At 40.6% G+C, this 12,110-nt stretch overlaps 1 protein-coding gene across 3 annotated transcripts in view; it reads right to left on the bottom strand.

The window, feature by feature from the left end:
* Window positions 1-12,110, bottom strand: part of LOC144065687 (short transient receptor potential channel 5-like) — a 77,788-nt gene continuing 65,678 nt past the window's right edge. For all 3 annotated transcript variants that reach the window (XM_077588668.1, XM_077588669.1, XM_077588670.1), the window contains exons 11-17: window positions 11,825-12,025; window positions 10,424-10,545; window positions 6,042-6,237; window positions 5,768-5,977; window positions 5,398-5,439; window positions 2,157-2,246; window positions 1-995 (exon numbers count right to left, since the gene is read on the bottom strand). In XM_077588668.1, the coding sequence (XP_077444794.1) occupies window positions 60-995; window positions 2,157-2,246; window positions 5,398-5,439; window positions 5,768-5,977; window positions 6,042-6,237; window positions 10,424-10,545; window positions 11,825-12,025 (1,797 nt within the window). In that variant the 3' untranslated portion in view covers window positions 1-59. The remainder of the gene's footprint in view (window positions 996-2,156; window positions 2,247-5,397; window positions 5,440-5,767; window positions 5,978-6,041; window positions 6,238-10,423; window positions 10,546-11,824; window positions 12,026-12,110) is intronic.

The following is a 12,110-nucleotide window of genomic DNA, read 5'->3' on the forward strand; positions in this document are numbered from 1 at the left end:
CGGCGAAACGTCCTTCGGCGAAACGTCTTTCGGCAAATCGTCCGGTCACGGAGCCGCTTCTATAGTTGCGTGCTGACCGAGTCCTCGACCACCTCGCAGGTGTCCTCGACGACGTCAACGCAAGGCCCCACCCAGCCACCCATCGTCATCACCACCCCGCCCGCCCCCGCCGGGGCGTCCAATCCGGCGCCCTCAAAAACGTCCTCGCTGGAGTCCAGGAGACGCGCGCTGGATTCGGACATGTTGGACGCGCAGTGGAGCGACTGGCATGGACAAGGCGGGGGAGGGGGCAGCGCCAGGAGCGCGTCGCGTCCGTTTGTTCGCCGCGGGGAGAACGAGGACCCCACGCCGTCCGTTGAGCGGCCCACCCGGTGAAGGTGGGTCTCGCTACGGGTCACGTGGCCCAGCCCCAAGTCCGAGTGTCCCCCCCGCGGGAGAAGCAGCCCGTCGGAGATGGTGTAGGAGGGCGGGGCTTGAAGGGGGCGGGGCGAGCGCTTGGCGCGGGAGAAGAGGAAGGACAGGCGCTTGAAGGAGTCCGTCTTGGATGTCGGCAGGCGCTGGAAGCGGTTTTTGGTGCGGGCCAGCGAGGCGGACAGCGAGGAGGAAAACGACGACGGGGACGGCGTGGGGACGGGGTCCGGGGGCGGGACTGCCGCGGTCTTCAACCCGTTGCTCTTTGGTTTTTCTTCCCCTTCCTCCCCCAAGGCCACGCCTTCGCCCTCGACTGGGGTCAACCCGGAAATGGAGCGCACTAAGGCGGACACGCCCAGGGTGGACGTCGCCCGGCGGTCCGACTCCTCCTCCAGCGGCACGGTGAAAGTCACGCCCTTCCCCCTCTGGGAGGCCTCGCCAGGCTCGCTGTCGTCCTCCGACGTCGCGCCGCCGTCGTCACGCGCAGGGTCGCCGGACGACGAGTAGTGGCGGCGGGGGGGACGGCGGTTCCCAAGGAGGTCCAGGACCTCGTAGCGAAAACTGGAGATGTCCTGTTTTAGCTCCTAAACAGGGACAGGCCAATAAAACCGAATGGTAATACCTGTTTTGCAGTGGCGGGCCATCAGGGCCTTCAAGGCCTTCTCTGCTGGCCTAAGAAATATCTGAATCATGTATTATATTTTGTCCATCAATACTTATGAAATAATTCCAAATTGTCTGTTAGCTTCCTTTCATTGCTTTCCCCCCTGTTTGCACTGCTTTCAGATGTGTGTTTTCATATTGAAGCATTTAACCAATCACATTTCAGCCATTATTTGTTGCCAGGGTCAGAAATCTGCCTCAAGGCCTTCACAATCCGTTCTGCAGGCTCTGCTGCATTAAACAAGCGTCAATAAGACTGTTGCTTTAACCAATCAGATTTCGAGTTGGCAACACCACAATGCCTTGTCGCAGGTGTAGGGATACGTCATCGCTTTCACCAACTATGATTGGCTAGTGATTAACCAGAGCTACCAAACTGTATTTGGAGCAAAATGCACACGCAAATATATTGTTGTGTTGATTTAAAGCCATTTTCAAGACGGACTATGCCAGAAATACGACAGGACAGGCTCGACTTTCAGTATTAGCTTCGATGGCGATAGAAAAGAAGGAATAATGAAAGGAGGATGGATATTGTGTACAGTTAAAAAGGATTTTTGGTGAGTAAAATATGGCTATATCCCTAAATAATATTTCAATTGTGGACCTAGTTCTGATATCCTTAAAGCTCGTTGAAGGCGCTACGAGAAAATGCACGGACCGCCACTGCGTGTTTTGTCATGGTTTTTGTGATACACTGTAAAAAATGCGGGACTACTACAAAAATATTTTTTACAGTATCCTCCCAGTTTTTCATGTTTTACGGTTTTTGCAGTATGTGGAAATATCTTTTTTATAGTATTTTCAGTAGTTTTTCGCGTTTTGCGTTTTTTGCAGTGCACCGCAAATTTTTTTTCAATAGTCCCCCGTTTTTTCATGATTTATGGTTTTATGTTTTTTGCATTTTTTTGCGGTAGACCACGAAAAGTGGGAGAATACCGCGGAAATATTTGTCAGTAGTCCCCCGTTTTTCAAATTCTCAGCCAATCAGGAGTCAGGGTGTCAGAGTGCGTATCGCAAGGGTACTGAAAAACTTGAGGTTCAATGTCTTGTTGTGGTAAGACCCTCGTCAAGAAGCCCACCTTAAAATTCTCCTCCGTCAGACCCTCGTCCGTCTTGGCGCTGCGAATCATGGCGGCCACGTATCTCTTCACCAGGCTCCGGATCACTTCCTGTTAAAAAAAATCCCGCTTTAGTGTTCGATTCCTGTGCGATTGTGATTCAATTCGATAATAAAAACTTCACATTCACGTTGGCTGCCCTCTGGTGGCACAAGTGAATATAGCACATCTTGTTTTACAACCCACATCAAGTTATATTTGTTTGAGCTAGCATTCGGATTTTAGATACAAAGTCTATTTTGCAATTTTTTGGTCAAAATATATTTATGGAATTTATTATTATTTATTATTATTGCCCTAAAGACAGCAGACATAAAAATTGGCAAATAAATGACTGAATACATTATATTTATCAGAAAATATTCTTTTGGTTTAATCAGATCCTCTTTTTTATAGTTTCGCAGTTATTTTAATGTATTTGTATTTATTAATCTTGTGAAATATAAAGTTTGAAAAAACAAGTATTTTGTATTTATGCAGTTTTATAAGTTCTTTTGTTTTTTTCCATCTAGCACGATTCTACGGCGCCGAAAACTGTCGCTAAATTAGCGGATGTCTCACCGTATTTAGCACATTATTAGGCTAAATATCATAAGGAATTAATTCATCCAGTAATGGTTGTTTTCTTACTGCAAAACAGAAAATAACCAACAAATAGTCGTGACCAGACGATTCGCCGAAAGACGTTTGGCCGACGGATGTTTGGCCGACGGACAGTTCGCTGAACGGACGTTTCGCCGAAACGCTCGCCCCGCCCTCGGATCGTGTGTGTACATGTTTTTCAACCTCGGCCCGCGGGCCATATACGGCCCGTTACAGATAACATTCATTTAGGAATAACAAGGGCATGTACTGCCCCCCGCTGGACATATTTCTAAATACTAAGTGCCTTGGACAGACTAGAGGGCTTTGAGAACAATACCTGAAAATGCCATGGAACACACTTTTACTTCTAGTTTAATTTTAAATAATTTCCCATTATTTTAGGAAATATATATTCAAAATGATTTGCTGAGAACCTTAATTCAAAGATTAATCTCAACGTTTTCTATGCTGGTGTAAGTTTTCTGGAGTAGGATTTCTGGATTTACAATATCATTACAGTAGTACTTACTGTTACTACTACTTTATTTTCTCTATTTCTTCTGTCACGTACTGTTCTGCGTGATCTCCGAATGGCTACTACTTTAAACGCAAGGATAAAATAAAAATATACAAAATTGGCAGCACATTGTAGTACATACTTGTATTTAGAAATATGTCCAGCGGGGGGCAGTACATGCCCTTGTTATTCCTAAATGAATGTTATCTGTAACGGGCTGTATATGGCCCGCGGGCCGAGGTTGAAAAACATGTACACACGATCCGGGGGTGGGGCAAGCGTGCAAATCCCGTTTTGGCGAAACGTCCGTTCGGCGAACATTCCGTCGGCGAAACGTCTTTTGGCGAATCGTCCGAGTACCACAAATAGTACATGTTACTTTGCCGACATCTACTGGTGAAAAAGAGTACAGCAAGTCTTGTGCGCATCTAAGCCTTCATTCTTTTGAGTGACAAATACGGCTTATATGCGAGAAAATACGGTAAATCATGGCTAGATGCAGCCGTAGTCACGTTTGACAGCGTGTGTCACCTGAATCGTCCTCACGTGAACTATCTCGCTAGAATTTGCTACAATGTGGGAGAGAATGGGCGCTCGCCCGGCTTCCTCCCACGGCGAACACCTGCGAGGGCCAAGCGGGACGACGCCGCGAGCTGTCTCTCATCTCTGCCAATATATTATTTCTGTTTATCAAATACATGCTAAAATCCAAACGCAGGTCTTCTTTGATATAATATCATTTCACATCCATACAATTCGGCATTCTTTTGGTACGTGGGAGGAAACTGGAGTACCCGAACAAAACCCGGTATTTGTTACTTTGTGAGTAGGTGGCGAATTAGAACCAATAAAAAGATGTTTTTTCCATTGTAATATCCAGTTTTTGGTGTTTTTTTCAGAGGGTGCGAATAAATTAATTTGTATATAGTTGATGTCTATGGAAAAAATTGATTTAAGATACGAGTAAATTGACATACGAGTAAGGACGCGAAAATTGAATCGCGAAATTGCGAGGGAACACTTTATAATAGAAAAAAATATATAAATACATAAATATGGCTCTTGTGCGCCCCAACTAAATTGCACCCTAGGCAGTCGCCTACATTGCCCAAGGGTTGGCCCCAGGTAAAGTACAGTCGTACCTCTACTTACGAAATTAATTGGTTCCAAGACTTTTTTCGTAACTTGAACATTTCGTAAGTAGCGGTGCACTTTATATGTAAATTCTCTAATTTGTTCCACGGTCCTCACACAACTACCAACTAAACCCTTTAAAATTGGTTCCAATTTTGTATGAAAGATGCTAGAAACATAAAAATGAGAGAAAATTATAAGGAAATTATTCATTAATGTCTTAAAATAAATAATTGCAAATAATTGAATATTTCATAAGTAGAGGTGCACTTTATATGCAAATTCTCTCATTTGTTTCACGGTCCTCACACAACTACCAACTAAACCCTTTAAAATTGGTTCCAATTTTGTATGTAAGATGTGAGAAAATTATAAGGAAGTGATTTATTAATGTTTTAAAATAAATAATTGCAAATAATTGAAAATTTCGTAAGTAGCGGTGCACTTTATATGTGAATTCTCTAAATTTGTTGCACGGTGCTCACACAACTACCAACTAAACCCTTTAAAATGGTCAGTGTCCCAATTTTGCATGAAAGATGCGAGGAAACAAACAAAAATGAGAGAAAATTATAAGGAAATGATTTATTAATGTCTTAAAATAAATAAAGCATATGAAAATGTGCCCTGCGCCACTGAAATAGTTCCCTCCGCGGCTGTTATACTGGGAGACGTACTACCCGTGTTTATCCGCCAAGAGCCCGTTCTAGCTGAAAGCCGTCCACTTTGTAGTACATTTTGGACTTTTACGTGTGCCCCATGTGTGTGTGTGTGTGAAAATATGTGCCACGTTGCATTTGCAAGGGAAATTCTAAATAAAATAATGGGTAAGGAAATCCATTTACTTTTTGGGGGGATTTCGTAACTTGGATCTTTTTCGTAACTAGAGTCACCCATTTGCATAAAAAAATTGTAACCTGAAACGTTCGTACCTAGAGGAATTCGTAAGTAGAGGTAGGACTGTACCTGGTAATGCTGGTTCTGAATCAAACTGTCGGCGTGGCGCTCCTGCGGGAAGGAGAGAAAAGAAGGAAATCAGGAGCTGTTGTTTCCCGCATTTACAGATCTTGCCTCCGCGGCATTTATCGCGCGCATGCATGGTTTGAATTTAGAAACACGGGAACACAGTTGAAAAGACACACACACGTACAATCGGATCTCTGCGGTACTCTGAACTTATGTGGGTTGCTCGGCTTATATAATCCGTTGACTTCAGATGAAGTGAACATGCGTGTGTGTTATTTGCAGCAGTGAAATGTGTTTGTAGCATTGCGTTTAACTCCCTCCTGTTGAATAACTTTATCTTAGGCTCATTGGCGTGGTAGCCTCGGCTCACCGTGAACTCTCGCAGGTTCTCGCACTTGTGCGAGTCCTCCCCGGGGGGTTGGCCGGGCCCGCACAGCTTGTTGTGGAGCCACATGAGAAGGTACCAGATGGATTTGGGGCTGGGAACGATGTTGAACGGAGGCGGTAGCGTTCCGCCTTCGTCAAAGTAGCTCATCCACAGCTTGGTGCGGGCGAACTTCCACTCGATGTCGGCGTGGTCCTGACGGGGAAGCAACAGTGAGGATATGCGCTTTTTATCCATCGGGGGTGCTGGATACACTCACGGCGATGAGCTGGTAGGAGTTGTTCATCATGGCGATGAGCATGTTGAGCAGGACCACCAGCGAGATCACGTTGTACGTCCCGAACATGGTGGCTCCCACAAATTCGGTGAATTCGTGGCGGGCCTTCACGTTGGTGACGTAGAGGTTGAGCAGACCGAAGATAGACCAGAAGAGCGACTGCAGAGTCTCGAAAAGCCTGTTGGCAGATGCGGAGTGTGCTGGAAATTAGTACCAGATTTTTTGGACTTTAGTGAGAGACCCACGTGCGATATAGTTGGCATCAATGTGGCCCACGGAAGGCCCAAAAGGACCATAACAGCCAAAACAAAGGACAGTTTCTTCCGAAGAGCCGCCACCATACTCAACTTGATTTCTGCACCTAGGAGGGCCTAATCAAGACTAATTTCTTATCTTGCACTAAAGCTCTGTAGAATGCGAACCACTTTAGCTACTTTTGTACCAGACTATTATATATGGTCTACTCATCTATGTTGACTACTCATCTATATTGACTACTCATCTATGTATGTTGACTACTCATCTATGTTGACTACTCATTTATGTTGACTACTCATCTATGTTGACTACTACTTATCTATGTTGACTACTCATCTATATTGACTACTCATCTATGTTGACTACTCATCTATGTTGACTACTCATCTATGTTGACTACTCATCTATGTTGACTACTTATCTATGTTGACTACTCATCTATATTGACTACTCATCTATATTGACTACTCATCTATATTGACTACTCATCTATGTTGACTACTCATTTATGTTGACTACTCATCTATGTTGACTACTACTTATCTATGTTGACTACTCATCTATGTTGACTACTCATCTATGTTGACTACTCATCTATGTTGACTACTCATCTATGTTGACTACTCATCTATGTTGACTACTCATCTATGTTGACTACTCATCTATGTTGACTACTACTTATCTATGTTGACTACTATTTATCTATGTTGACTACTCATCTATATTGACTACTCATCTATGTTGACTACTCATCTATGTTGACTACTCATCTATGTTGACTACTCATCTATGTTGACTACTTATCTATGTTGACTACTCATCTATATTGACTACTCATCTATATTGACTACTCATCTATGTTGACTACTCATTTATGTTGACTACTCATCTATGTTGACTACTACTTATCTATGTTGACTACTCATCTATGTTGACTACTCATCTATGTTGACTACTCATCTATGTTGACTACTCATCTATGTTGACTACTCATCTATGTTGACTACTCATCTATGTTGACTACTCATCTATGTTGACTACTACTTATCTATGTTGACTACTCATCTATGTTGACTACTCATCTATGTTGACTACTCATCTATGTTGACTACTCATCTATGTTGACTACTCATCTATGTTGACTACTCATCTATGTTGACTACTTATCTATGTTGACTACTCATCTATATTGACTACTCATCTATATTGACTACTCATCTATGTTGACTACTCATTTATGTTGACTACTCATCTATGTTGACTACTCATCTATGTTGACTACTCATCTATGTTGACTACTCATCTATGTTGACTACTCATCTATGTTGACTACTCATCTATGTTGACTACTCATCTATGTTGACTACTCATCTATGTTGACTACTCATCTATGTTGACTACTCATCTAGGTATGTTGGCTACTTATCTAGGTATGTTGACTACTCATCTATGTTGACTACTCATCTAGGTATGTTGGCTACTTATCTAGGTATGTTGACTACTTAGCTAGGTATGTCGACTACTTATGTTGGCTACTTATCTATGTTGACTACTTATCTATGTTGACTACGTATACATGTTGACTACTTATCTAGGTATGTTGACTACTTATCTAGGTATGTTGACTACTTATGTTGGCTACTTATCTATGTCGACTACTTATCTAGGTATGTTGACTACTTATGTTGGCTACTTATCTATGTTGACTACATATACATGTTGACTACTTATCTATGTTGACTACTTAACTATGTTGACTACTTATCAATGTATGTTGACTACGTATCCATGTTGACTACTTATCTATGTATGTCAACCACTTATCTATGTATGTTGACTACGTATCCATGTTGACTACTTATCTATGTTCACTACTTATCTATGTTCACTACTTATCTATATATGTTGACTACTTATCCATGTTGACTACTTATCTATGTATGTTGACTACTTATCTTTGTATGTCAACTACTGATCTATGCATGTTGACTGCTTATCTATGTTTGTTGACTACTTATCTTTGTATGTTGACTACTTATCCATGTTGACTACTTATCTATGTATGTTGACTACTTATCTATGTTCACTACTTATCTATGTTCACTACTTATCTATGTTCACTACTTATCTATATATGTTGACTACTTATCCATGTTGACTGCTTATCTATGTATGTTGACTACTTATCTTTGTATGTTGACTACTTATCTTTGTATGTCAACTACTGTTCTATGTATGTTGACTACTTATCCATGTTGACTACTTATTCATGTTGACTACTTATCCATGTTGACTACTTATCCATGTTGACTACTTATCCATGTTGACTACTTATCCATGTTGACTACTTATCTATGTCGACTATACTTATTTATCTTGACTATTTATTTTTGATGTCTACTTATAGTCCGTAAAATGTGACAATTGCGGATATCTGTCTTTACCTTTGTAGCCTCATGTCAGGAGCAAAAGATGATTTATTTGGAGAATTCTTGACTCCAATTATCCGGGGACCTCGTGTCAGCCCCTTTAAAAATGCATCTTTGGACCCCCAATATTAAGCGACCCCCAGGCATTTCGGTTCAGACACCATTAAAACAGGAAATGAGGGGCTCAGGAACCATTACAAAACACCATAATCGAGTGTGATAAAAAAAGTATTTACCTGAGAAATGGGATTGTATGAGTTCCTTCAAATTAAAAGAAAAGACAAACATTTTAACATTCTGTGAAATTTGCTTTCATGCCACTCCATCTCTGTCACTTCCTGCCGCCACTTTAGCGGAACGTTGAATCTTTGATGAAGCAACAATTGTCAGCGTCTTGCAAGACCCGCGGGTGCTTATATTGGCGCTGCATAAAATATTTAACGGCGACATTTATTCTCGTCGTGCATGTGTGTGTGTGTGTGTTTCTGTGTGTGTGTGTGTATGTGTGTGATTGCAACCGGCAAGAGTGTAAATGAGGAGGGAATGAAGAAGGCATCGGAGCATGACAACGTGATGTCGTCGTTACGAAATGGGAGCCAAGGCAAATTGATGATCAAGTCGCCGCCGTTTCTTCATTTCAATGTCGCTTCGGCACCCCCACCCAAATGTTTTTTTCACTTCCTGGCCAGCACAGGTTCTGTCAGTCATCGTGGCGCCATGTTCCGGAGCCAGTTGTTTTCACGCCTCCTCAACGCAGACACGTCAAGGTGCCAAAACACTCAAATTTGCGGGAGAGGGATGGCGTGATGGACAGATGAGAGGCGAGGGCGGTTGCGGACCCGATAGCGTGAAAAAATGGCGTTCCAAATAATAACAAAACGTATAGCCGAGACGTGAATTGGACTTGGTTTGAATATAAGACAATGTTTTTTTTGCATTGAAATAAGACTGAAAAAGTGTTGGTTTACATTCGGGGTCTTGACATGTTACCCATTCACAATGCTAGATGGCGCCAGATATTTTTAAAGCAAATGCGTTTAATTGTTGTTTTATCACAGTAGATTGGTTGGTTTAGATTTCAAAAGTCTATCTATTAACAAAGTAACAAATTACTAGTGGTTTAATAGTACTAAAATTAGACGGAGAGACTTTTTGCATGGCAACACGCTTGTAAAAACATATATATTTTTAAATGAACTTGGATGACAATGCAGACACTAAAAAATAAGTTTAATCTAACCTTACACTAAACTTAAGTCTAATTTTGTTTTAAATTTTGATAGCCTTCTTCTCCCGGATTGGCTCTATTGGCCCCGCCTCCACCCTGACTTTCAGATGCAACCTATCGAGGGTTGTTTGCTTTTGTATTCCCTTCAAAATATTCAGAAAATGATACACACATATGTCTTCACAATAGGATAACGCACAACCACTTGCCAACGAGAAGTAGTATATACTCCTCTCGTATTAGCGATCAAGCTCCGCCATTCGCACTCACTATGAGAACATATATACTCTAGAGCACCACCAACTAAATTGCACCCATTTGTTTCAGATGTACTGTCATTATTTTCTGTATAAAAATTGATTTTGGTGTTCAAAATTGAGTTTGAGGGAGTCGTCTTATAATCAGGGTCGTCTTATATTCGGGCCATTATGGTAAATGTTAGCACTCACGTTGAGAAGGCGTTGTTTTGACGTTCACAGCGGATGCCCTTGCAGTTGTTGGGCTCCTCTGACGCCGTGGTTTCGTAGTAGAAGTACAATTGGTTCAGGCCGTTGGCGAACGCCAGCAGAACCTGTGCAGAGGAAAACGAGCGGTGACCGGAAGTAACAAAATAAAAGCCGAAGGAACTCAGTGGTTAAATAATGAAATTGACTCAACTGAATGAGAAAATTAAGTAGGGTCACCTTTATTTAAAAAAATATATATATTATTTCTTTTAAATAGGGGTGACCCTACTTAAAAAAAAAGTAGGGTCACCCCTATTTATTTATTTTAAATAGGGGTGACCCTACTTTAAAAAAAAATTAAGTAGGGTGACCCCTATTTAAAAAAATATATTATCATTTTTATAATTTTTGTTTAAATAGGGGTGACTCTACTTAACAAAAAATAAGTAGGGTCACCCCTATTTAAAAAACAACAACATTATTATTATTATTTTTTAAATAGGGGTGAACCTACTTTAAAAAAAATAAGTAGGGTCACCCCTATTTTAAAAAAATATGTATACTATATATTTTTAAAAAAATAGGGGTGACCCTACTTAAAAAAAATAAAGTAAGGTAACCCCTTTATAAAAATAAAAAATAAAATAGGGGTGACCCTACTTTTAAAAAAATAATTAGGGTCTCCCCTATTTAAAAAAAAATTATCATTATTACTATTATTTTTTGAATAGGGGTGAACCTACTTAAAAAAATTAAGTAGGGTCACCCCTATTTAAATATATATATATATATATATATATATATATATATATATATATATATATATATATATATATATATATATATATATATACATATATATACATATATACATATATATATATATATATATATATATATATATATATATATATATATATATATATATATATATATAAATAGGGGTTACCCTACTTAAAAAAAGTAAGGTCACCCCTATATAAAAAAAAATATTTTTTTGTAAAATAGGGGGTGACCCTACTTTTAAGAAAAATAATTAGGGTTACCCCTATTTAAAAAAAATATTATCATTATTATTATTATTATTTTTTAAATAGGGGTGACCCTACTTAACAAAAAAATAAGTAGGGTCACCACAATTTAAAAAAATATATATTATTTTTTTTAAATAGGGGAGACCCTACTTTAAAAAAAAAAAAGTAGGGTCACCATATTAAAAAAAAAAATGTATTTTTATTTTTAAAATAGGGGTGACCCTACTTCGCAGTTTTTTGTTTATCGCGGCCATGTCCGGTCCACATGAACCGCGATAATCGAGGGATTACTGTACAAATTTACACTCTGACGGCGCCCATTTCAAAATGGAGCCGCCATTTTGAAAATAGCGAAAACCCTTGCGCTTACCAAGCAGTAGATAAAGAGGAACTTGAGGATGTCTAGCAGCATCCTCCCCAGCGAAATCTGCAGGGGTCCGAGGTGCGAGTTGGCGGTGAACAGCGAGATGAGTCGCAGCGAGCTGAAGATGTTGGCGATGGCGAACAGAGCCTCGGCGATCAGCGTCGGGTGCCACATCTCCCACTCTTCCCTGGGCCGAGACGAGTTGTACTGCGAGACACCGGGACAGTCAACAAAATGACCCTCGTGTCATCGGACATTTTTAAATTATTTCCGAGTGGGCGTTAACATAGAC

The sequence above is a fragment of the Stigmatopora argus genome, chromosome 20 (assembly GCF_051989625.1).
Source record: "Stigmatopora argus isolate UIUO_Sarg chromosome 20, RoL_Sarg_1.0, whole genome shotgun sequence".
Classification (NCBI taxonomy): domain Eukaryota; kingdom Metazoa; phylum Chordata; class Actinopteri; order Syngnathiformes; family Syngnathidae; genus Stigmatopora; species Stigmatopora argus.